The sequence below is a fragment of the Erpetoichthys calabaricus genome, chromosome 8 (assembly GCF_900747795.2).
Source record: "Erpetoichthys calabaricus chromosome 8, fErpCal1.3, whole genome shotgun sequence".
NCBI classification, from domain to species: Eukaryota; Metazoa; Chordata; class Cladistia; order Polypteriformes; family Polypteridae; genus Erpetoichthys; species Erpetoichthys calabaricus.
Window position 1 is genome coordinate 1778823 of NC_041401.2, and position 24069 is coordinate 1802891.

A 24069-nucleotide genomic window follows, 5' to 3' on the forward strand; every position below is an offset into this window, starting at 1 on the left:
ATAGGCAGACAATGAGGTGCCACCACCGCATCACGTTTTACTTTGACGTGTTCCCAACAGCAGTGACGTTCACCGGCTGCACGTTGAGGCGGCCCATGCAATGAAACTGAATGTCTTGACGTTTGCCGTTGTTTTCTCTCTTCCTTTGTTCATTAACTCGGACATGCGGCATTACCCACAATCCACAACTCATGAACTGTGTGGCTCTTTCACTTTGTCAGACTGCCGGAGGTTATCAAGCAAGAAGGGAATGGAGGAGGAAAGGCTGAAGTGCGGGACCCGACCACAGAGTGCCACGTGTACAGGGGGGGCATGTGAGGCATTTTGGTAAAGTTTACCTAATAAAAAGTAAAAAGGGGGTCCGATATGACAAAAGAAGCACCAAAAGAGGAATCAAATGTTGAGCACAAAAGACATGGAAGGTTTCTCCGTGTACTCAGATAGAGAGGTGCACCATGGGTAACCTTCTAATTGAACATGAATTAGTGAGAGGGTGGCGACCTCCGAAGCCCCACCCACCAACCACAACAGCATCCCTAGCGACAGGATATGAAGTGGTGGCACCTGGGATATACACAATGGTTCAAAGTGAAATTACACAACGCAAACTAAGCTTGGACGTGTGAATCAAGAAAACGGGGCTGTTTGACCAACAAGGGGCTTCTACTGGCATAATTTCACCCAATAAGAGGCGCAAGAAATGATCAAAACAGGCATCCCATAACAACAAGAGCATGGACAGGTAAGGAAGAAGCCCCATGCTACCTGGACCACTGAGTATGGAAGTTACAGACCCCTGAAAGTATTGGAACAGCAAGGCCAATTCATTTGTTTTTGTTGTCACTTTGAGTTTGAGATCAAAAGATGAACACAAGACGAGGGTTCAGAGCTTCAGCGAGCCGATAAACATCTCGACGTCTTCAACAATCCAGAAGATGTCACCTTTTGTAGCAGACCCCTGTCCACAGTGTCTTAGTCTAGGACCAGGGGTGTCCTGTTTAAACCCTCTGACTGCGACTTCTCAATTCTTTGACTGGCGACGAGCTCATGTGTTGTTAAAAGGGACAAACCAACATGAGGACCACAGAGCTGTCTATGGGCAAAAGGCTGAGAAACGACGGAGAATCAGTCCGAGGAACTGCACAAGCCAATGGACCAACAATCTGGAATGTTCTGAAAAAGGAAGAAGCCACTGGAGTCCTGAACAACTGTCATCAGACGGGTCGGCCGAGGGAAACAGCAGCAGCTGAAGACAGAAACATGGAGAGAGCTGTGAAGAAAAGCCCAAAAACAGGGGACAGTGACGGGGCAGCAGTGAAGGCGCCAAAGACTTCAAGAGCAGAACTATAGAGGCTACGTCACAAGAGTAGTAAGAATCAGAGAGCCAGATTGGATGAGCCACAAGTTTTATGGACTGAGGAGACCAAGATGAACGTCTGCCAAAATGATGTAAAGTCCAAAGTGAGGAGGGAGACAGGATCTGCTTATGGCCTAAAACATACAAGCTCGTCTGTCAGAATCATGCGTTGGGCTAGGATGGCTGCTTCAAGAGCAGGCTCACCAATCTGATGTTCAGGGTAAATTTCACAAACATCTTCACACTGAGGACCACAGACAGGTGGAACAAGTGACCATGTAGTGTGGTAGACAGTAAGACTTTAAGGACCTTCACAACTCGACCTGATGTCATCTGGAGGAGTTAAGTGGATGGGACTGGCGAGCGTTGCTGGGTTCAGATGGCCTGTTCTCGTCTAAATCGTTCTGATGTTCTAACAAAACTCATGATGGCAGCAGAAGAATGACATCAGACATCTACAGAAATATTCTGTCTGCCAATTTACAGGGAAACGCATCCCAACTCATCAGTTTGAACTTCATCATGCAGCGAGACAAGGATCCCAACAACACTTGCAGCTCAATAAAGGACTGGCCAAGTCAATCGCCAGAACTTAACCCAAATGAATATGAAGGGGAACAAACAACAACTGAGAGAGGCTGAGCGGTCACAGCTTGGACAAGCAGAACAAAAGAAGAAACCAACCCTGTGGTGATGCTGAGGAGTCGCAGGCTTCAAGCAATTGCAACCAAATCTGACGTCTTATTTACGTGAACTTACTGTAGGACATTCTGTTCCTCTACTTTTGCATGCCTAAAATAAAATGGAGGGTCGGCTCCACAGGCTGCTGTCTTCTGCCTTATTGAACACACCCAGATGTCCACACCATAACTCTGGTCTCGTGCTCATCTTGAGGTCTCAAACCCAAATGTCTACAAATGAATTGGCCTCACCATTCAAATCCCTTTGGACAGGAGGGTACTTGATCTTCCATACCTGGTCAGGTGAGTAAAGGACAGCATCCTGGCACTCCAGACGAGAGGAGTAAAAGTCAAGAGGACTCGAGTACCTGGCTGGACAGGTGGCCTTATACTTCTGGTTGAAGCTGAAGTCAGTCTCTCCTCCTTTTCTGCTCTGAACTCCTTTGCGCCTCGGTCCAAACTGGCACTCCATCACAATTGCCCTGCTGCCTGCTCACGTTAACAAAGCACAACAAGCTTATTTTAGCCTAAATCGGCCAAGTGCCACCCGCCTGGCCCATCACGCTCTCTTACCTGCATTTACAAATGGTATCCCATCGTACGGTACATACTGGGACTTCCACATGAGCCGGGTGGCGGGCTTGGCAGGACTTGGCGACTGCCTCGTGCCCCACACGCTCTGCGTCAATTGCTTGTGTAGTGCCAGCACGCTCTCCAGCTCGGAATCGTTCACGCAGTACCCGCGATACGAATCCCCGATTTTCTGATAATGAGATGAAAGATGTAGAAATGGTTAGTCGGGCGCAGACCCCGAATGCATCGACAAGAAGCAGGCAGCAAATGACAAGCACCAACCTCACAGCTACGCAGTCTTCGGGCCCAGGCGGGGGCACTGGGGGGCAGGGGCTGTGGAGGTGCCAGGAAGCAGCTGTCAGCACTGTGTGGTCAAAACATGGGGGGGGGGGGGGGACACAAAGAGTCAGTGAGTCATCTTGAGAGAAAGAAAAAGCGTGCGTTACATGGGCAGACACTAGGGGGCAGCGAGACTGGAAGGCAGACAGGGAATACTGCGAGCCTAACTGGGGAAGAGAATGGGGGCACACAGCGGGTTAACAAGTAGAACGAGAAGACATTATGGAGGACGCCAGGGTCACTCAGGGCCTCATGGAGTTCACTGCAGACACAAACTGGAAGACCGGGAGGCACAATGGAATAGGAGACTGGGGCCTGTGGGAGCATAACTGGGTGGAGAGACGGAATCAAATATCTGGGAGACAGCAAACCAGCTGTAAAGGGTTCAACAGGTAGCAACACTGGAATTCTGGGATTAAACCAGGATGACACTACTGAAATATTGTGAGCTTAACTGGGAGAGACACTGGGGGTCAGGAGCTGAGCCATGAGGGGTCTCTGAAATGTGACTGGGGACTTGATGGGAGTGTGGTGTGAACATTGGGAACAATCTGAACTGGGAGGTGCTATGGTGGTGGGTGAACTGGGGTGCTAAGTGGGGTCGTGCCAGGAGTAGCTAGGATTGCAGAAGAAGACAAGTGACCAAAATGTGAGAGGACTCAGAATGAGCCATGGCTGAGCTGGAAAAGGAACTCTGGAGATAAGCTGGAATTGTGTGTCTGAACCACTGGGAATTCAGGGCCTCAGCCCTGACCATTTCACACAACTGGGCAGGACCCACCTGAGCACTTCATTTTTGATGAGGGTGGTCAAGGACAAATTAGATGCCACATCTTCAGCATGGGACAGCTTCTCTTCAGGGCAACCTGGGGAGCAGAAAGGTGACAAGTTCTGTGAGACACGTCTGCAAGTGGGAAGTGCTGCGACGAAAAGGAACCCGAGTCTCACCTCTTGAGTCCTGCTCCTGTCCTGGCGGTACCAACACCTGGGGAGACGGGATGACATGTAGAACCTGGCCATTCTCAGACTGGCCGGCAACAATCATCTGTGGGCATAGAAAGTGAGACTTGGGACTTTCAAAAAGCCTTAATAATAATAATAATAATAATTCTTTGCATTCATGTAGCGCTTTTCTCACTACTCAAAGCGCTCAGCAATTGCAGGTTAAGGGCCTTTCCTTGCTCAACGGCCCAACAGAGCAGAGTCCCTATTGGCATTTACGGGATTCGAACTGGCAACCTTCTGATTGCCAGTGCAGATCCCTAACCTCAGAGCCACCACTCCGCCTTTGACTCAGAGGTCCCACACTGAAGATTTATTCTAAAACTAGAAGCTGCAAGCATCAGAGGTGGCCTACAAACGTGGGTCTCAAGGTGGACAACATGCAGGAGACAAAGACTACAGGAAAGAGCAGGTCATCAGTGGAGTCCCTCAGGGGTCTCTCTTTGTCTGATGTACATTAATGTCACTGATTCTAGAAAACTTGTGAAATTCACAGATGACACTAACACTGGAGGAATGGCAGACCTGGACGAGCTTCAGCACTGGGCGAACAGTCGGAAAATGGAGTTAAATGTAGAAAAGTGCAAAGTGCTACAAGTGGGCAAAAGGAACAAAAGTTATAAATACAAGATGGGGAACACTGAGTTACGAGAAGCAATCTGTGAAAAAGGATTTAGGGATCTACGTTGACACAACACTTTCATCATCTAAGCAGTGTGCAGAAACGAGCAAGAAGGTACTGTACATAAAATGTTAGGTTACATCATAAAAAATGTTCAATAGAAATTAAGGGACATTAGGCTCAGACTACATAACACACTAACGAGACCACATCTTGAGTCCTGGTCACCACAAGAGAGACACAGCAGCACCTGAAGCCATGCAGAGGAGAGCAACCAAGGGCATCTCAGAGCTTGAGGACACAAACTACTGTGACAGACTCTGAGCAGAGGAGACTGCAGGGGGACCTCATCCAGGTCTTCAAAATCCTCAGAGGCATTGATAAAGGGGAGCCAGAGGAATGCTGCCAGCTTAATGGTAAATCATGCACTCAAGGACACTGGTGGAAATGAAAGGGAAGGGCACTTGGGACTAAAGACAAAAAACAGTCCTTCAGTCAAACAGTTGTGGGAATCTGAATAAACGACTGAGACGTGGAGTTGTAGCAGAGACCTTGAGGACCTTTAAGAAGGATCTGGATGAGATACGTAGACAGCTCAGTCATCAGCTAAACAACAAGCCTGATGGACTAAATGGTCTCCTCTCGTTTGTCAAATTTCTTATGAGACTTTCAACCTCAACCAGCACAGCACAGCAAGCCAAGCAAGCCAAGCACTGGCATGAGAGTCTTCTACTTACCATTCGCTCACACTTGATGGGCTGTCCATTCTGGTCAAAGATGTGAAACTCGGCACTCTGCTGGCTTGGAAATGTTTGCTCGACAGAAGTCTGAGAAACGCAAGGACTGCTGCTGATCTGGACAGTGATGGGCAGCAAGGCAATGGGATTTGGGCGCTCCTGGGCTGGCTCACTGGGCAAGACACTGGGCAAGACACTGGGCAGCTGCAAAAGTCAGATAGACAGATAAGTAAGATGATTAGCAGATAGATTGATAGATAGATATGAAAGGCACTAAATAATTGACTGATAGATAGATAGATAGATAGATAGATAGATAGATAGATAGATAGATAGATAGATATGAAAGGCACTATATAATTAATAGATGGATATGAAAAGCACTATAACAGATATGAAAGGAACAACATAATAGATATGAAAGGCACTTAATAATTGATAGATAGATAGATAGATAGATAGATAGATAGATAGATAGATAGATAGATGTGAAAGGCACTATATGATAGATAGATAGATGTGAAAGGCACTATATGATAGATAGATAGAGATAGATACATAGATATGAAATGCACTATATAATTAATAGATGGATATGAAAAGCACTATAATAGATATGAAAGGAACAACATAATAGATATGAAAGGCACTAAATAATTGACAGATAGATAGATGTGAAAGGCACTATATGATAGATAGATAGATAGATAGATGTGAAAGGCACTATATGATAGATAGATAGATAGATAGATAGATAGATAGATAGATAGATAGATAGATAGATAGATAGATAGATGTGAAAGGCACTATATGATTGATAGATAGATAGATAGATAGACAGATAGATAGATAGATATGTAAGGCAGTATATAATAGATATATAGTACTTTATTTGTCCCAAGGGAAAATGTAGCCTTTTATAAAAGCTCAAGAAATATAGAAATATTAAAACAAACAACAATCTCCTCCCAGCTCAAACTCATGAGAATTACAAAAAGGAAGAACAACTACTGACTTGGCTAAAGACAAGAGAGCACTCAGCGTGGGGCACCATAAAGGCGCATTGCCATAGACATGAAGGAGCTCCAATGGTCTTCCTTGAAACTCATCTGCTGGTTACAAGTCCTCAAAGGTGGTGTGTGTCAGGCGGAGGATGTGCAGCACTGTTCATGTATCATGGCACTCTGATCTGTCACCATTCACTGTTCCATCACTTCCTCCAGTGGGCCCAGAGAACCTGCCTTTGTAATCAACTTGTCGCTTCAGTGGGCTTCTCTTTTAGGGATGTGGCCGGCCCAGCACACAACACTGGCTATCACAGAACATATAAAGGATGACAGTACCCACATTGTGTCCTCTTCTCTGTCCCAATACATCCCATTAGAGTAGTCCTTGTGGTGCTCCATTGCTGCTCACACAATCCCTGAGCCTGACAGACTATGTATGGTCTGACGGCCAGATAGTCCATTATTCAGAGCAAAACAGGCTTGTTCACCTACATATCCCTGTGCTTACCCCTTAACTGAGATGGCTTTGGAGAAATCAGAACACATTATCCTCAGTGACAGAATACCCAGGAGGCAGGGGATACCACAAAATTGGTCAGCACGGGTCTTACGGACTTAACAACCAACTCCTTCCCACACCATGGTTCTCCCATACTTAGCTTTCTCAGCTGATCACCAGTTATGGATGGCTCATTCTGATGGTCAGAGGTGGTCTCATTACTGGCCATACCAGTTGAGGTAATAGGAGTTGTTAATGTGGCAGAGATGGCGAGGGGTGGCTGGCCAATGGAAGAATGAAGTAAGTAAAGGAACTGGTAGGAGGGTGCTGGCTTTGTCCACATTCCATTCCAGTACTCAAGTCCTGGATCACCCAAGTTCAGTAGTGATGCCCACTCCATGCCACACAAGTTTCATGTTATTCTGAGTTAAGTCTACTTTCAATTTTAGAAAAGCAGAAGCGTTGTCAGCAGCAGAGTCTGGTCAGATTAAACAGCACCAGACTTGGCATTAGAAGCCCTGACTAACCATGAAGATCTGACCAATAAGGGGAATGGCTTGGCAGTGAGATGGCAGAACAGAGCTAAAGCTCCTTTAGAAACAGGGATACCTCCACATTATTCAAAATAGTGCAACAGAATAATTGGTCCCTTGGATGGAATAAGCCAGCATGGTGAACCAATGAGCGCTCGAAGTGACTGGACTGCTGGAAGCCCACTTGCACAGTGTGTCCCTCCAGGGGACAGCAGAACTTCACATAAGAGAATAAGCAGGAAAAAGAAGCAAATGACACACCTGGCAATCAGCTCCTAGAAGTTCGCTCAGGATCACATCCGTATAGACTTTATTCTCGCCATCATCCTCTTCCATGTCCCATCAACCTGCACGACAGGAACAACTTAGTCTCAGAACTACTGGAAAAACAATCAACCCGCCCTGCTGCCTCAATGGTGTCAGCAGTGGGATGTGGGCCTGTGTTGGACACACTTACTGAACAGGCAGCAGAGATTCTCAAATCACCTACGTCTCTTCTTCTTGCACAATAATGTGAGGTGTGAGTGTGTAGACTGGGAGAGGAGCGCACCACTGGATGCTTCCTGAAGGACCCGGCCATCCAATGAGTGGTGTAGACAAGACACCTACCAAAAACACCAGTATGTTCAAAATACAAAGAAAGGACGATGAACTGTAACACATGTAAGAAGAGTGCAAGAGTGGATCCCATGGGATGTTGAAAAGTGCTTTACCATCTAAAAGACAGATCAGGGAGGGATCATCATGGATACCTGGGGCCCAACTGTTTGTCTGGTAGAGTGGCTCACCCACCTGCCCACCCTACCACCACTGAACCTTCACCGCCATTCTACTTCTAGGTTTAAGTTGCAATTGAACCAGTCCATGGCACGGTGGCGCTGTGGTAGCGCTGCTGCCATGCAGTTAGGAGACCCGTCTGGGTTTGCTTCCCGGGTTCTCCCTGCATGGAGTTTGCATGTTCACCCCATGTCTACGTGGGTTTCCTCCCACAGTCCAAAGACATGCAGGTTAGGTGGATTGGCGATCCTAAATTGTCCCTAGTGTGTGCTTGTTGTGTGGGTGTGAGTGTGCCCTGCGGTGGGCTGGCACCCTGTGCCTTGTGCCCAGTGTTGGCCGGGATTGGCTCCAGGAGACCCCCGTGACCCTGTTGCTAGGATATAGAGGGTTGGATCATGGATAGATGGATGAACCAGTCCAGGGCATCTTTCAAGTCATGGTCATGGACCCTCATGGTAACAGATGCCAGGCCAATGCCCCCTGAAGCAGCCCCAGTGTTCCTTACACACCGGCTCAAGTGCTACCACCTACACCACATTGGGGCCCCAATTTATTTTCTTGTACTAGAGCCCAATCAAATTCTAGTTAAGCCAATGGATGTGGGTCTCTCTTGCCAAGTCACAACCCTCAAAACTCGTGTTGCATGACATCAATTTCTTGATGATATATAAGCAGACGCCACTCAAGGACCCCAGTAATGATGCCTACTTTCTAAATCCTTTGATTAGTGATCTCGGTGGAACATTGGCACATCACACAACTTCTCAGAGGGGATGCCAAACCTGACGCCTGAGGCCATCAGATTGCGTGACTAGAAACTGCATGGCACGTGTCACAAACATGCGCAAGGGAGACAGCTTGAGGGGCCAATCCAAGGTAATTCCACGCCAGGCCAGGACAGGGGGCGGTGGGGTGGGGTGCATTAATCTTTCCTCTGATATTCCTGCAGATCAAATACTGGAAATTCTGCCCGAGTCAGATGACGTCACTTCTGCCAACCTATTTTAAAAGCAAAACCACCTCTACTCGTATTTAGTTCTGTTTTGGACTCGGACCTGTTCACAACTTTACGTGTATTTACCCGCTTTCTGCCAGGGATTAAGTATACGGGCGGCTGCCCCAAACCTTTTTCGGTGTGTCAAGGCTGATTATTTTCACACACGACTCTGTGACGACGTTCCAGCGGCTTCACATTTCTCAAGTATCGCCAGCTCACAACATTCTGATAACCAATAACATGTTACCTGATGGAGCCGCTGCTGTATGAAGGGTTTACGGGTACGGCAAGTTAAGCCACAATCCTGGCCCTTTTTCTTCCTTTGTTCTACTCTGTTGTGGTACGTAAAACACAAGACATCAGACAGACGGGTCTCTCTACTATTTGTGAGGTCCACAGCTCCCATGTTGCTTATTTCTTGATGCTGCACCATATGCATTGTATTTGTGGGGTGGGCCCTCTTCGAGCCCACCCCTATGACTTAAGACAATGGCAAACCTGTTTGATTTTGTCTGGTCCAGTCGCCGAGTCGCTGGGGATATCAGACTACATGAGCACTGTCTTAATAAGATTATGTCAATGAAGTCTGTGACTGAAAGGTCCTTACAGAACATACTCAAGAGGAAGGTTACGTAGCCCCCTTTACACCCACCTGTTATGCCGTCTTGTAGTGCCAACACCAGCTCTGCCCTCGCCTCACCGTCTAAAACAACTGTACATTTCAATGTTTCTTCACGCCTCAGATCGAGCGTCTCTATTATACAGCGCCCCTCACTTGGCGGCCCATCTCAGAGTCATCACGGACGTCCACTGGCTCGTCGATTCCTTTGGGCCGTCCTCTGCCTCCAGTCCTCCAAAATCACCAACTAGAATAAAGAAACACAAGAGAAATTCTTAGAGAGTGGGGAGACTTGCGAGTACTGATCCTGCAGGGGGCGATATTACCAGTAAGTACCTGACCAGCACAACCAGTTTACCTGCACAAGTAAAAACGTTTAGAAGCTGAAATAAAAGTGCAGGCCCAGACCCTGCAGATGGCCTTTAGCTCGACTGCTGCCCAGTGCAGGACAGACTGTATTGTCCATTTTGTCTGGAACACAAGTCCTTGGTTTAAACGGCCGCTGCCAGACACTCTTAGTATGAGCTTCTTCTTGACCTTGAGCTGATAAAACAATCAATCAGAAGCCAACTGACCTCCCAGAGACGGCTCTTCGAGGTGCCATCTAAACCAGGGGTGGGCAATGTCGGTCCTGAAGGCCCATTAGTGTAATAAAATAAAATGCTTAAGTAAATGATATTATGTTTTTTGATATTATTTTGATATTATTCTTTATTTAGAAAATGCATCTGTTAGACACAGGAAAGCTGAATTGTTCTTCTTTACGGCCCCCTCTGCAACGTACACAAATCAGAATGAAATGCACAGGTAAACGATATTAGGCTTTTTATACAGTGCATCCGGAAAGTATTCCCAGCGCTTCATCACTTTTTCCACATTTTGTTATGTTACAGCCTTATTCCAAAGTGGATTAAATTCATTTTTTTCCTCAGAATTCTACACACAACATCCCATAATGACAACGTGAAAAAAGTTTACTTGAGGTTTTTGCAAATTTATTAAAAATAAAAAAATTGAGAAAGCACATGTCCATAAGTATTCACAGCCTTTACCATGAAGCTCAAAATTGAGCTCAGGTGCATCCTGTTTCCCCTGATCATCCTTGAGATGTTTCTGCAGCTTCATTGGAGTCCACCTTGTGGTAAATTCAGTTGACTGGACCTGATTTGGAAAGGCACACACCGGTCTATAGAAGGTCCCACAGTGGACAGTTCATGTCAGAGCACAAACGAAGCATGAAGTCAAAGGAATTGTCTGTAGACCTCCGAGACAGGATTGTCTCAAGGCACAAATCTGGGGAAGGTTACAGAAAATTTCTGCTGCTTTGAAGGTCCCAATGAGCACAGTGGCCTCCATCATCCGTAAGTGGAAGAAGTTCAAAACCACCAGGACTCTTCCTAGAGCTGGCCGGCCATCTAAACTGAGCGATCGGGGGAGAAGGGCCTTAGTCAGGGAGGTGACCAAGAACCCGATGGTCACTCTGTCAGAGCTCCAGAGGTCCTCTGTGGAGAGAGGAGAACCTTCCAAAAGGACAACCATCTCTGCAGCAATCCACCAATCAGGCCTGTATGGTAGAGTGGCCAGACAGAAGCCGTTCCTTAGTAAAAGGCACATGGCAGCCCGCCTGGAGTTTGCCAAAAGGCACCTGAAGGACTCTCAGACCATGAGAAAGAAAATTCTCTGGTCTGATGAGACAAAGATTGAACTCTTTGGTGTGAATGCCAGGCGTCATGTTTGGAGGAATCCAGGCACCGCTCATCACCAGGCCAATACCATCCCTACAGTGAAGCATGGTGGTGGCAGCATCATACTGTGGGGAACTGGGAGACTAGTCAGGATAAAGGGAAAGATGACTGCAGCAATGTACAGAGACATCCTGGATGAAAACCAGCTCCAGAGCGCTCTTGACCTCAGACTGGGGCGACGGTTTCATCTTTCAGCAGGACAACCACCCTAAGCACACAGCCAAGATATCAAAGGAGTGGCTTCAGGACAACTCTGTGAATGTCCTTGAGTGGCCCAGCCAGAGCCCAGACTTGCATCTGATTGAACATCTCTGGAGAGATCTTAAAATGGCTGTGCACCGACGCTTCCCATCCAACCTGATGGAGCTTGAGAGGTGCTGCAAAGAGGAATGGGCGAAACTGGCCAAGGATAGGTGTGCCAAGCTTGTGGCATCATATTCAACAAGACTTGAGGCTGTAATTGCTGCCAAAGGTGCATTGAGAAAGTATTGAGCAAAGGCTGTGAATACTTATGGACATGGGATTTCTCAGTTTTGTTATTTTTAATAAATTTGCAAAAACCTCAAGTAAACTTTTTTCATGTTGTCATTATGGGGTGTTGTGTGTAGAATTCTGAGGAAAAAAATGAATTGAATCCATTTTGGAATAAGGCTGTAACATAACAAAATGTGGAAACAGTGATGAAGCGCTGGGAATACTTTCTGGATGCACTGTAAGTAAGGAGAACACAAAAAGCCACTGAAAAAGCGGAACTTTGCTCTCCTGCCATGCAATGTGGAATCCATGTACTCATCTGTGACTGAATAAAGAGCGACTGACTGAACTATTCCTGCCTTCCTCGGTGGGGTTACTTCCACACATTCATTCTTTTAAAAAACAACTTCAGACTCGTGTGACATTCGGCCTCCTCTTTCAGTCTTCCTCTCCGCCCAGATGCTCAGTATAACTGGTGTGTGTGTGTGTGTGTTACATCATAAATTATATTCTTTGTTCAGGTTTTTCTTGTAGTATTGAATTTCTCATTTTACTCTGCTTTGTTGTCTTTTATTTATTCTATTTAGTGTGTTGTATATCCTGTATCTGTCTGTTTTAATGTTCGATTCAGGAAACATCTCTATCCAATGTTACATACCCCTGCTATTTCGTTACAAGACTCTGTGAAGTACCCTGAGCACGGCAAAGGCGCTATATAAATAAACTATTACCAATTTAACCCTTATGCCATCTTTGGGTCAAATTGGACTCGGGTTTTGTATTTGAATTCAGTAAAAACACCTTACATTTTGAGAAGGGTCTAGCTGCGGCTTGCAGTACCTATGACACAGACCAGGAAAATGCCCACACTGCCAGTCACAAAATGCCCCTTGACTCAGATAACCCTCCTACAGCCCTAATCCGAACCACAGTGGAATGGGGCCCTAGTGCTGGGCGGTCTGACCAAAATTCTACAGCACGGTATTTTTCAAAATGATCTCGCTTTCACGGTTTTCCCATTCATGAGTGGATGTTAACCACATTTTCCACTGCAATTACTGCAGCAGAATGGCTAAGAATGACCTGCTCCACTGTCATGAGAATTGTACAAAAGGACATGTTAATGGGCACACAAGTATTAAAGACGGTTTGCATGGCCCATAAAGTGATAGTCGGGATGGCACTAATGGAGAAGGAATGACACTGCATGACAGCTGCACTCCAAATACAGAAACTTTTTATTGAACAATGTTTGCAAACAACTTAAACTATAATTTTAACAACATACTTTTAACCATCCAAAGAGGCTTTTAGACTTAGTTAAATATCCAGAGTTGTATTGCACTGAACATGTCTTAGAAAAGGAATAAATCTTTCTATATAATACGCTACTGTGGCTGTCTGTTTGTCTGTCGAGGATTTTAAATCCCCTGTCACTCGCAAACCATTTGGAATTATTGACCGGAAATGTGCTCCACATACAGGTGCTGGTCATAAAATTAGAATATCATGACAAAGTTGATTTTATTTCAGTAATTCCATTCAATAAAGTGAAACTTGTATATTAGATTCATTCATTACACACAGACTGATGTATTTCAAATGTTTATTTCTTTTAATGTTGATGATTATAACTGACAACTAATGAAAGTCCCAAATTCAGTATCTCGGAAAATTAGAATATTGTGAAAAGGTTCAATATTGAAGACACCTGGTGCCACACTCTCATCAGCTAATTAACTCAAAAGCCTTTAAATGGTCTCTCAGTCTCGTTCTGTAGGCTACACAATCATGGGGAAGACTGCTGACTTGACAGTTGTCCAAAAGACGACCATTGACACCTCGCACAAGGAGGGCAAGACACAAAAGGTCATTGCTAAAGTGGCTGGCTGTTCACAGAGCTCTGTGTCCAAGCACATTAATGGAGAGGCGAAGGGAAGGACAAGATGTGGTAGAAAAAAGTGGACAAGCAATAGGGATAACCGCACCCTGGAGAGGATTGGGAAACAAAAGCCATTCAAAAATGTGGGGGAGATTCACAAAGAGTGGACTGCAGCTGGAGTCAGTGCTTCAAGAACCACCACACACAGACGTATGCAAGACATGGGTTTCAGCTGTCGCATTCCTTGTGTCAAGCCACTCTTGAACAAGAGACAGCGTCAGAAGCGTCTCGCCTTTGGACTGCTGCTGAGTGGTCCAAAGTTATGTTCTCTGATGAAAGTAAAATTTTGCATTTCCTTTGGAAATCAAGGTCCCAGAGTCTGGAGGAAGAGAGGAGAGGCACAGAATCCACGTTGCGTGAGGTCCAGTGTAAAGTTTCCACAGTCAGTGATGGTTTGGAGTGCCATGTCATCTGCTGGTGTTGGTCCATTGTGTTTTCTGAGGTCCAATGTCAACGCAGCCGTCTACCAGGAAGTTTTAGAGCACTTCATGCTTCCTGCTGCTGACGAACTTTATGGAGATGCAGATTTCATTTTCCAACAGGACCTGGCACCTGCACACAGTGCCAAAGCTACCAGTACCTGGTTTAAGGACCATGTTATCCTGTTCTTGATTGGCCAGCAAACTCGCCAGACCTTAACCCCATAGAAAATCTATGGGGTATTGTGAAGTGGAAGATGCAATACGCCAGAGCCAACAATTCAGAAGAGCTGAAGGCCACTATCAGAGCAACATGGGCTCTCCTAAGACCTGAGCAGTGCCACAGACTGATCGACTCCATGCCACGCCGCATTGCTGCAGTAATCCAGGCCAAAGGAGCCCCAACTAAATATTGAGTGCTGTACATGCTCATACTTTTCATGTTCATACCTTTCAGTTGGCCAACATTTCTAAAAATCCTTTTTTTGCATTGGTCTTAATTGATATTCTGATTTTCCGAGATACTGAATTTGGGACTTTCATTAGTTGTCAGTTATAATCCTCAACATTAAAAGAAATAAACATTTGAAATACATCAGTCTGTGTGTAATGAATGAATCTAATATACAAGTTTCACTTTTTGAATGGAATTACTGAAATAAATCAACTTTGTCATGATATTCTAATTTTATGACCAGCACCTGTATACTACATGATGTCTACTCTCTGATTTCGGGGTAATGACTGACCTCCAAGGTTATTCCTCTTTTTATTTTTATTTAATTTTATTGTAGAATCAACTCTCAGCAGTGGCCAGCAGGGCGGCGTGTGGCACATGAGTATGGGTGGCGTTCTCATTCACCTTTGCTGTCACTTCCCCTAACTCTTCATATCTCAAATCATTCTTGAAGACTTAAGTGAAAAATTAAAGGAAAACGTACTAAGGAATTGCAACACAAACACGGACTTAATCAGTTTTAATACGAAAAGATGCCAACGAAAGAAGAGAAGAAGTGGGCTGCTAGGGTGGAGAGAAGAAGAGCTGCTCAGAAAGGGGCAAGCGCATCAAACTCTGAGCAAACGAATAATAAACGTACAGAGAAAGAAAGAGGATGAAAACTAGGAATACTCGAGTCAAACGTATTCACTGCACGTCATCGTTACAGCAGTGCTTGCGCCGTTACTGGTAGTCAATATTTTTTGTAAACCAACTACACTTTCTGTTCATGTTACCAATCTCTGCCCACTGACACATTCGCTATATGGATTGTAATGGCGTTGGTTATCTCATAGGCAGCACCTCTAGCAAACACGTCTGACTCGAGTGTCCTCCAGCTTTTTCAGTTTTACCTGCCAGTCTTACTTCCACACATTCATGGCACTCCAAAACATGTTTGTGGCTACAGTGGTGGCCTCTGGCGACAACTTTAGCTCGAAAGCATTTGCAGCAAATAGTTGTTTGGTCCACATCAAGGTATCTCCAGACAACAGACATGGCTCCTTTTTTTTTTTTTTCCAGCAACAGTACTTCTGTGTCATCGAGTTCAACTTTATCGTCTGCTACGGCTTCAGTTTCAGAATGTTCTCTGTCCATTTTCACCGCTCAATACCGCCACTAATGCATGTTCTCTGTTGCACGCGTGCTTAGCGGTGTAGCAGTGAAAAAGGTCCCCTCTTAAACAATTTCCCACTGCGCCATGTTCTGAATGTTGTTTATACCAGTGTTGCTGTAGAAGAAGAATCCATATCATAAAAATAAAAAACGGCTTTCGGGTATGAAGCGGTATACCTCCCAGCACTACAGGGCCCTCATACTAATCATAGACTAAAGCAACAGGTGTTATGTGATAGGAGGTCAGTCAAGTACAGTCATATGAAAAAGTCTGTGACCCCCTCTCAGCCTGCATAATAATTGACTCTCCTTTCAACACTAAAGATATCAGTGGTATGTCTTTCATTTCCTAGGAGTACTGCGGTGTTTTCCGAACAAAGATTTTTAGTGACGCCGTATTTAGTTGTATGAAAATTAAATCAAATGTGAAAAACTGGCTGTGCACAAATGTGGGTCCCCTTGTCATTGTGCTGATTTGAATGCCTGTCACTGCTCAATGCTGATTGGTGTGATGAGCTCATTAAGCCTTGACTTCATAGACAGGTGTGTCCCATCAGGAGATACAAAGGGATTTAAGGTGGTCAATTACAAGTTGTGCTTCCTTCCCTTTGACTCTCCTCTGAAGAGTGACAGCATGGAAACCCTAAGAACAACTCTCCGAAGATCTGAAAACAAAGATTGTTGAGTCTCTGGTTTAGGGGAAGGCTACAAAAAGCCATCTCAGAGGTTTAAACTGTCAGTTTCTGTAACTGTAAGGAATGGAATCAGGAAATGGAAGGCCACAGGCACAGTTGCTGTTAAACCAGCAGGTCTGGCAGGCCAAGAAAAATACAGGAGCGGCACAAGAGCAGGATTGTGAGAATGGTGACAGACAACCCACAGATAACCTCCAAAGACCTGCAAGAACATCTCACTGCAGATGGTGTATCTGTACATCGTTCTACAATTCAGCACATCTGTATGGCAGGGTGATGAGAGAGAAGCCCTTTCTGTACTCACACCACAGACAGAGTCGCTTGTTGTATGCCAAAGCTCATTTAGACAAGCCAGATTAATTTGGAAACAAAGTGCTTTGGACTGATGAGACACAAGTTGAGTTATTTGGTCAGAACAAAAAGCGCTTTGCATGGCGGAAGAAGAACACGCATTCCAAGAAAAACACCTGCTACCTACTGTCACATTTGGTGAGGTTCCATCATGCTGTGGGGGTGTGTGGCTAATTCAGGGACTGGGGGCCCTTGTTAAAGTCGAGGGTCGGATCAATTCAACCCAATATCAACAAATTCTTCAGGATAATGTTCAAGCATCAGTCACAAAGTTGAAGTTACGCAGGGGTTGGATATTCCAACAAGACAATGACCCAAAACACAGCTGGAAATCTACAAAGGCATTCATGCAGAGGGAGAAGTACAATGTTCTGGAATGGCCGTCAGAGTCGCCTGACTTGAATATCATCGAAAATCTAGGGGATGATTTGAAGCAGGCTGTCCATCAAATTGAACTGAACTGGAGAGATTTTGTATGAAGAATGGCCAACAATACCTCCATCCAGACACTAATCAATGGCTATAGGAGGACAGCGTCTAGAGGCTCACATAAGTATTGATGTCATATCTCTGCCCACATTTATGCACCTGTCTAATTTTGTGATGATGCATATTGCATATTTTCTGTTAATCCAATAAACTTAATGTCACTGCTGAAATCCTACTGTCTCCATAAGGCATGTCAGATATTAAAAGGAAGTTGCTACTTTGAAAGCTCAGCAAGAACTGGTCACTAATGAAGAAGATGGTTAGAATGAAAACCTGCAGCCACTGCGGCCTTCCAGGACTGGAGTTTGTCACCCGTGGTCTATGTGAAGTGCTTTGAGTAGGTCGGAAAGGCACTATATAAATTCAATTAATTAATTAATTAATTAAATCAGGAGCATAATCAAAAAACAACTATAGTGATAAACAATACAATTACAGACTTAAATTAAAAATATCAGTTTAAGACAAATGCAACATGACGACTACACTTTGAACATACGTTAGAAAGATAGGCAAAAACAAAATGAGGGCATTCAGGTAGAAGTATAAAGATTACAAACGCACAGGGAGCCATTCACACACAGGTACGAATATCCCAGATACACAACAAGAGGACGGCAGACAAGGAGGAGTACAAACGCTGCCATGGCGTAACAATTAGGCGTCTTCTGAGATGTGGTCAGCTGGTTTGAAAACTGGGGCGCTTATTTTACCTCCATGTACATGGAAACCTGGACATGGAGTCACAAATTCGCTATCAGGTTAGGTTCACATTCTGATTCTACAAGGTTTATTAAAACATTGAGAAAACAGGATTTAGGGATGGCGCCTGTATAAAATCCAACTTTTCACATCTTAAAATTACAATTCTCGTTGGAAGATTAGCCGTTTTATGTTCTTTTCCTTTTTCCGTGTTGTGCAGGGCCCCGAGGTGTCGACATCCTACCGAAGATTTTAAAACTAGCCGCTTTCAAGCTTATCTGCCTTGGACACCATGAGCCATGCGCAACGAGAACTTGAGAAAGAAGCAAGCAAGCGAGCGAGTGACCTCCTGTAATCAAGCTGCCTCGTGTTTGTCTCTTGTAAATTTCACTTTGATGGATACATCTGCCGTTTTTGGCCCTTCAATCTGCACTCAATAACCCATAATGAAAAAGTGAAGACATGTTTACAGAAAGGTGGGGACAAAAAACCTGAAGCAATGGAAGCCCCCCCACTAGGGTCCTAACTTCAGCTTTACAGGATGGCTTTCCATTGAGAGAAAATCATTCATGAAAACGCCCGATTAAGAAAAGCACCCAAAAAAGCTTAGTGCTTCTTAACAAACAATCCCGTGTGACACGGGGTACAAAAATCCAACTGATAACAAAGGAGTGACAACGATGTTAACAAAAAATGAAGAAATCAGCCAGACAGGCGGACATTGTGCCGAGACCGATGGCCATTAACCTGGAATCATCAGCTGAGTGGCTGGCACTAAACAGAGTCGCCATGTGTTTGGAACATTAAAAAATACAGGATCTCCCTAAGGTGAGTCCACCCCTCACGTTGTTGTAAATATTTTATGATATCTTTTCATGGGACAGCACTGAAGATATGACACTTTGATACAATGTGGTCCAGGTCCAGCTTGTATCACAGTGTAAATTTGCTGTCCCCTCAAAATAACTCAACACACGGTCATTAATGTCTAAACCGCTGGCAACAAAAGTGAGTCCACCCCTAAGTGAAAAATGTCCAAATTGTCCCCAAAGTGTCAATATTTTGTGTGGCCACCATTATTTTCCAGCACTGCCTTAACTCTCTTGGGCATGGAGTTCACACTGGAATCGTCCTCCATGACGACATCACGGAGCTGGTGGATGTTAGAGACCTTGCGCTCCTCCACCTTCCCCACAGATGATCAATACGGTTTAGGTCTGGAGACATGCTTGGCCAGTCCAGCACCTTCACCCTCAGTTTCTTTAGCAAGGCAGTGGTCATCTTGGAGGTGCGTTTGGGGTCGTTATCATGTTCAGTTTCCAAAGGGAGGTGATCATGCTCTGCTTCAGTAGGTCACAGTACGTGTTGGCATTCATGGTTCCCTCAATGAACTGTAGCTCCCCAGTGCCAGCAGCTCCAAACCATGACACTCCCACCAACATGCTTGACTGTAGGCAAGACGCACTTGTCTTTGTATTCCTCACCTGGTTTTCCGCCACACACGCTTGACACCATCTGAACCAAAGAAGTTTACCTTGGTCTCATCAGACCACAGGACGTGGTTCCAGTAATCCATGTCCTTAGTCTGCTTGTCTTCAGCAATCTGTGCATCATCTTTAGAAGAGGGTTCCTTCTGGGATGACAGCCATGCAGACCAATTTGATGAAGTGTGCGGCGGGCGTATGGTCTGAGCACTGCCAGGCTTGCCCCCCCACCCCTTCAACCTCTGCAGCAATACTGGCAGCACTCATATGTCGATTTTCAAAAGACAACCTCTGGATATGACGCTGAGCACGGGCACTCAACTTCCTTGGTTGACCATGGTGAGGCCTGTTAAACCGCTGGATGGTCTTGGCCAGTGTGCTGCAGCTCAGTTTCAGGGTGTTGCCAATCTTCTTGTAGCCGAGGCCATCTTTATGGAGAGCAACAATTCTTTTTTTTCAGATCCCCAGAGAGTTCTTTGCCATGAGGTGCCATGTTGAACGTCCAGTGACCAGTATGAGAGAGTGTGAGTGCGATAACACCAAATTTAACCCACCTGAGACCTTGTAACACTAATGAGTCACATGACACCAGGGAGGGAAAATGGCTCATCTGGCACAATTTGGACATTTTTCACTTAGGGGTGGACTCACTTTTGTGTCCAGCGGTTTAGACATTAATGGCTGCGTGTGGAGTTATTTTGAGGGGACAGCAAATGGACACTGTTATACAAGCTGTACACGGACTACTTTACATTGTATCAAAGTGTCACATCTTCAGTACTGTCCCATGAAAAGATATAATATTTACAAAAATGTGAGGGGTGTACTCACTTTTGTGAGATACTGTATATGAAAGGCGCTATATCTGACAGAGAGAAGCCCAGTCAACAAGAGAAAACTCCGTCAGGCACACATCATCCAAACCTGCAATATCCTGGGCTGGGGCCCATCAGGCACAAAGCAGGATCAAACACAAACACATGGAGCAATTAAATCAACGCCAACCCACCAAACCTGCATGTCTTTGGACTTTAGGAGGAGGCTGGAGCACCTGGTGAAAACCCATAGGAAGAACATGCAAGGTGCCTGCGGAGAGAACCCGGGATGTGGACCCTGGCCTTTGGTCTTGTGAGGGAGCAGCGCTACCTCTGTGCCACTATGGTGCCCTCAAGAGAAAAGAGTGAAATTTAATTTGGGGTGGGCACAACTGTTAATATGCTGCCTAATAAGATATGCAGATGGCATTTCTGAGGAGCCGTCTTGACAAGTGGGCACCCAAAGTAAAAGAGCTGAGCCTCTCCCCGTCTCCGGTGTTCCCTCGAGTCGGTCTGCGATGATTCGGTTCAGCCGCACTTCACATCTGCACGGTCTGCTTCGGGCCTCCTAGCAGTTTGCTTTAAGGCTCACTATGAAAGGTGGTATATGCACCCCCTAACAACCCCCATACGCAGCCCCTCGCCTGCTCCACGTGTGCACGTCCATCACTAGCAATGCCCCGCCGCCGCTCCGTGTCACTTCTTTAACAGCCCTCCTATCTCTCGTGTCTGTCCGCTCTTCTTAGCCCCCCGCCCCGTTGTCTTCGTTCGCCACCACACTGCACTGTACTGTACCCCGGCACGGCCGCTCGTGCCTTTGCCACCTCAGACTGCCAGGTCCAAGCCTCGCTACCGCCGACGCCCAGGTTCCGTATTCGCCACATCGCGGGCGCCGCAGGGACACACAGCAGCAACAGCAGAATCATCGGCGGCGGCAGCAGCGTGACCTCGTCTCCCTCATCCCTGCCGCCCACACCGCCTCCTCAGACGCAACTCGGGAGGAGCCACACACACCGGCGAGGACGGCGCACCAAAACGAGTCTACTCAACCTCGTCTTCGTTCGGCCTTCTCTCTCTCTCTCTCGGCTCGGCGTGGCGCAGCGACCATAGAAACAAAGCGCGGTCATATGGGCCTGCGAGCCACCGTATCCGGCCACCGACAACCGGAAATGGCTAGAGCGACGGTGAGAGCGGACATCTTGAAAAGGTGTGGACTTGCTAAGGTCAACGACGATACAGATTTCATTTTAAAGCTTAATTGTTATATGCGTGCTGTTGGGTTTTATCAGTGCAAATGTCAACGATGCGCACGCTGTGTGATCCTGAACTTAACGCGTGCACTGCCGAATGGACAACACGTACCACTGCTTTGGTGATTTTACTTCATCCATTTTGTAAACCCTTTAAGTCCAATTCAATTTGGAAAAAGGTCTTTCTGTAAAGTTTTAATTTCTCCTTTGACTCAAATAAATTAAGGGTTAAATTTAGAGATCTGCAGGTGGGTGAGACAGTGATGTCCTGTCTGGTGGACTGCAGTTAGTGAGGCTCAAGGACTGCGTGAGCATCACAAGGAGCAGGACTGTCTGCTTCTCTCTTCACTTTATACGCGTCAGACTTAAAATATAACAGCAGGTCAGGTCATTTACAGAAATTCTCAGATGATTCTGCACTTATGGGGGGGGGGGGGGTTATTGATAAGGGGGATGAGACATAAGAGAGGAGTCAGGGGGAGAACTTTGAGAATTGTCTGCAACTCAGCATCAGCAAAACCAAGGGACTGCTTTTTGACTTTCACTACACCAAAGAAACTCCATGCAGGGAGTGGATGTAGAGGTGGTCCACTCCTACAAGTAATCAGGGGTCCTCATTAATGACGGGTTTTGGAACACAGAGGAACTAGAGAAAAAAGGACAGAGCGGCACTGGAAATAAGTCTGTATAGCGCCTCACTGGGACAGGGACTGCCAAGTCAGAAGTCTTCTTTCTTTTTAATTTTCTTCTTTGTTTAGACCAAAGTCTGTGTATAGTTTATTTATTTAAAGAGCTTCCGTTATATCCTGGCTACTACACTATCTATCTATCTATCTATCTATCTATCTATCTATCTATCTATCTATCTATCTATCTATCTATCTATCTATTATATAGTGCCTTTCATATCTATCTATCTATCTATCTATCTATCTATCTATCTATCTATCTATCTATCTATCTATCTATCTATTATATAGTGCCTTTCATATCTATCTATCTATCTATCTATCTATCTATCTATCTATCTATCTATCTATCTATCTATCTATCTATTATATAGTGCCTTTCATATCTATCTATCTATCTATCTATCTATCTATCTATCTATCTATCATATAGTGCCTTTCATATCTATCTATCTATCTATCTATCTATCTATCTATCATATAGTGCCTTTCATATCTATCTATCTATCTATCTATCTATCTATCTATCTATCTATCTATCTATCTATCTATCATATAGTGCCTTTCATATCTATCTATCTATCTATCTATCTATTATATAGTGCCTTTCATATCTATCTATCTATCTATCTATCTATCTATCTATCTATCTAATTATATAGTGCCTTTCATATCTATCTATCTATCTATCTATCTATCTATCTATCTATCTATCTATCTATCTATCTATCTATCTATCATATAGTGCCTTTCATATCTATCTATCTATCTATCTATCTATCTATCTATCTATCTATCTATCTATCTATTATATAGTGCCTTTCACTCTATCTATCTATCTATCTATCTATCTATCTATCTATCTATCTATCTATCTATCTATCTATCTATCTATCATATAGTGCCTTTCATATCTATCTATCTATCTATCTATCTATCTATCTATCTATCTATCTATCTATCTATCTATCTATCTATCTATCTATTATATAGTGCCTTTCATATCTATCTATCTATCTATCTATCTATCTATCTATCTATCTATCTATCTATCTATCTATTATATAGTGCCTTTCATATCTATCTATCTATCTATCTATCTATCTATCTATCTATCTATCTATCTATCATATAGTGCCTTTCATATCTATCTATCTATCTATCTATCTATCTATCTATCTATCTATCATATAGTGCCTTTCATATCTATCTATCTATCTATCTATCTATCTATCTATCTATCTATCTATCTATCTATCTATCTATCTATCTATCTATCTATCATATAGTGCCTTTCATATCTATCTATCTATCTATCTATCTATCTATCTATCTATCTATCTATCTATCTATCTATCTATCTATCTATCTATCTATCTATCTATCTATCATATAGTGCCTTTCATATCTATCTATCTATCTATCTATCTATCTATCTATCTATCTATCTATCTATCTATCTATCTATCTATCTATCTATCAAATACCATCAATATGGTGAAGTATGTTGGCAGCAGTGCATGTGATGGGCACAGGGAGACTGGTCAGAATTGGCGGAGGGATGAATGCCGCCAAACACAGAGACGTCCTTGAAGAAAACCTGCTCAAAAGTGCAGGCCACCTCAGACTGGGGTGACGTTTCAATGACCTGAAGCACACG

General features: G+C 44.7%; 1 protein-coding gene across 14 annotated transcripts in view; it reads right to left on the bottom strand.

Annotated features, from left to right (window-relative positions):
- The window catches only part of carf (calcium responsive transcription factor), a 126017-nt gene that overhangs the window by 12651 nt on the left and 89297 nt on the right, over positions 1 to 24069 (bottom strand). For 3 of the 14 annotated variants that reach the window (XM_028806155.2, XM_051931157.1, XM_028806153.2), the window contains exons 4-9: positions 5311 to 5514; positions 3898 to 3994; positions 3731 to 3815; positions 2893 to 2974; positions 2611 to 2800; positions 2406 to 2526 (exon numbers count right to left, since the gene is read on the bottom strand). The exons of 1 other annotated variant lie outside the window; for it this stretch is intronic. In XM_028806155.2, the coding sequence (XP_028661988.1) occupies positions 2406 to 2526; positions 2611 to 2800; positions 2893 to 2974; positions 3731 to 3815; positions 3898 to 3994; positions 5311 to 5514 (779 nt within the window). 10 more of the 14 variants (XM_051931161.1, XM_051931165.1, XM_028806152.2 and 7 more) reach the window with 9 other exon arrangements.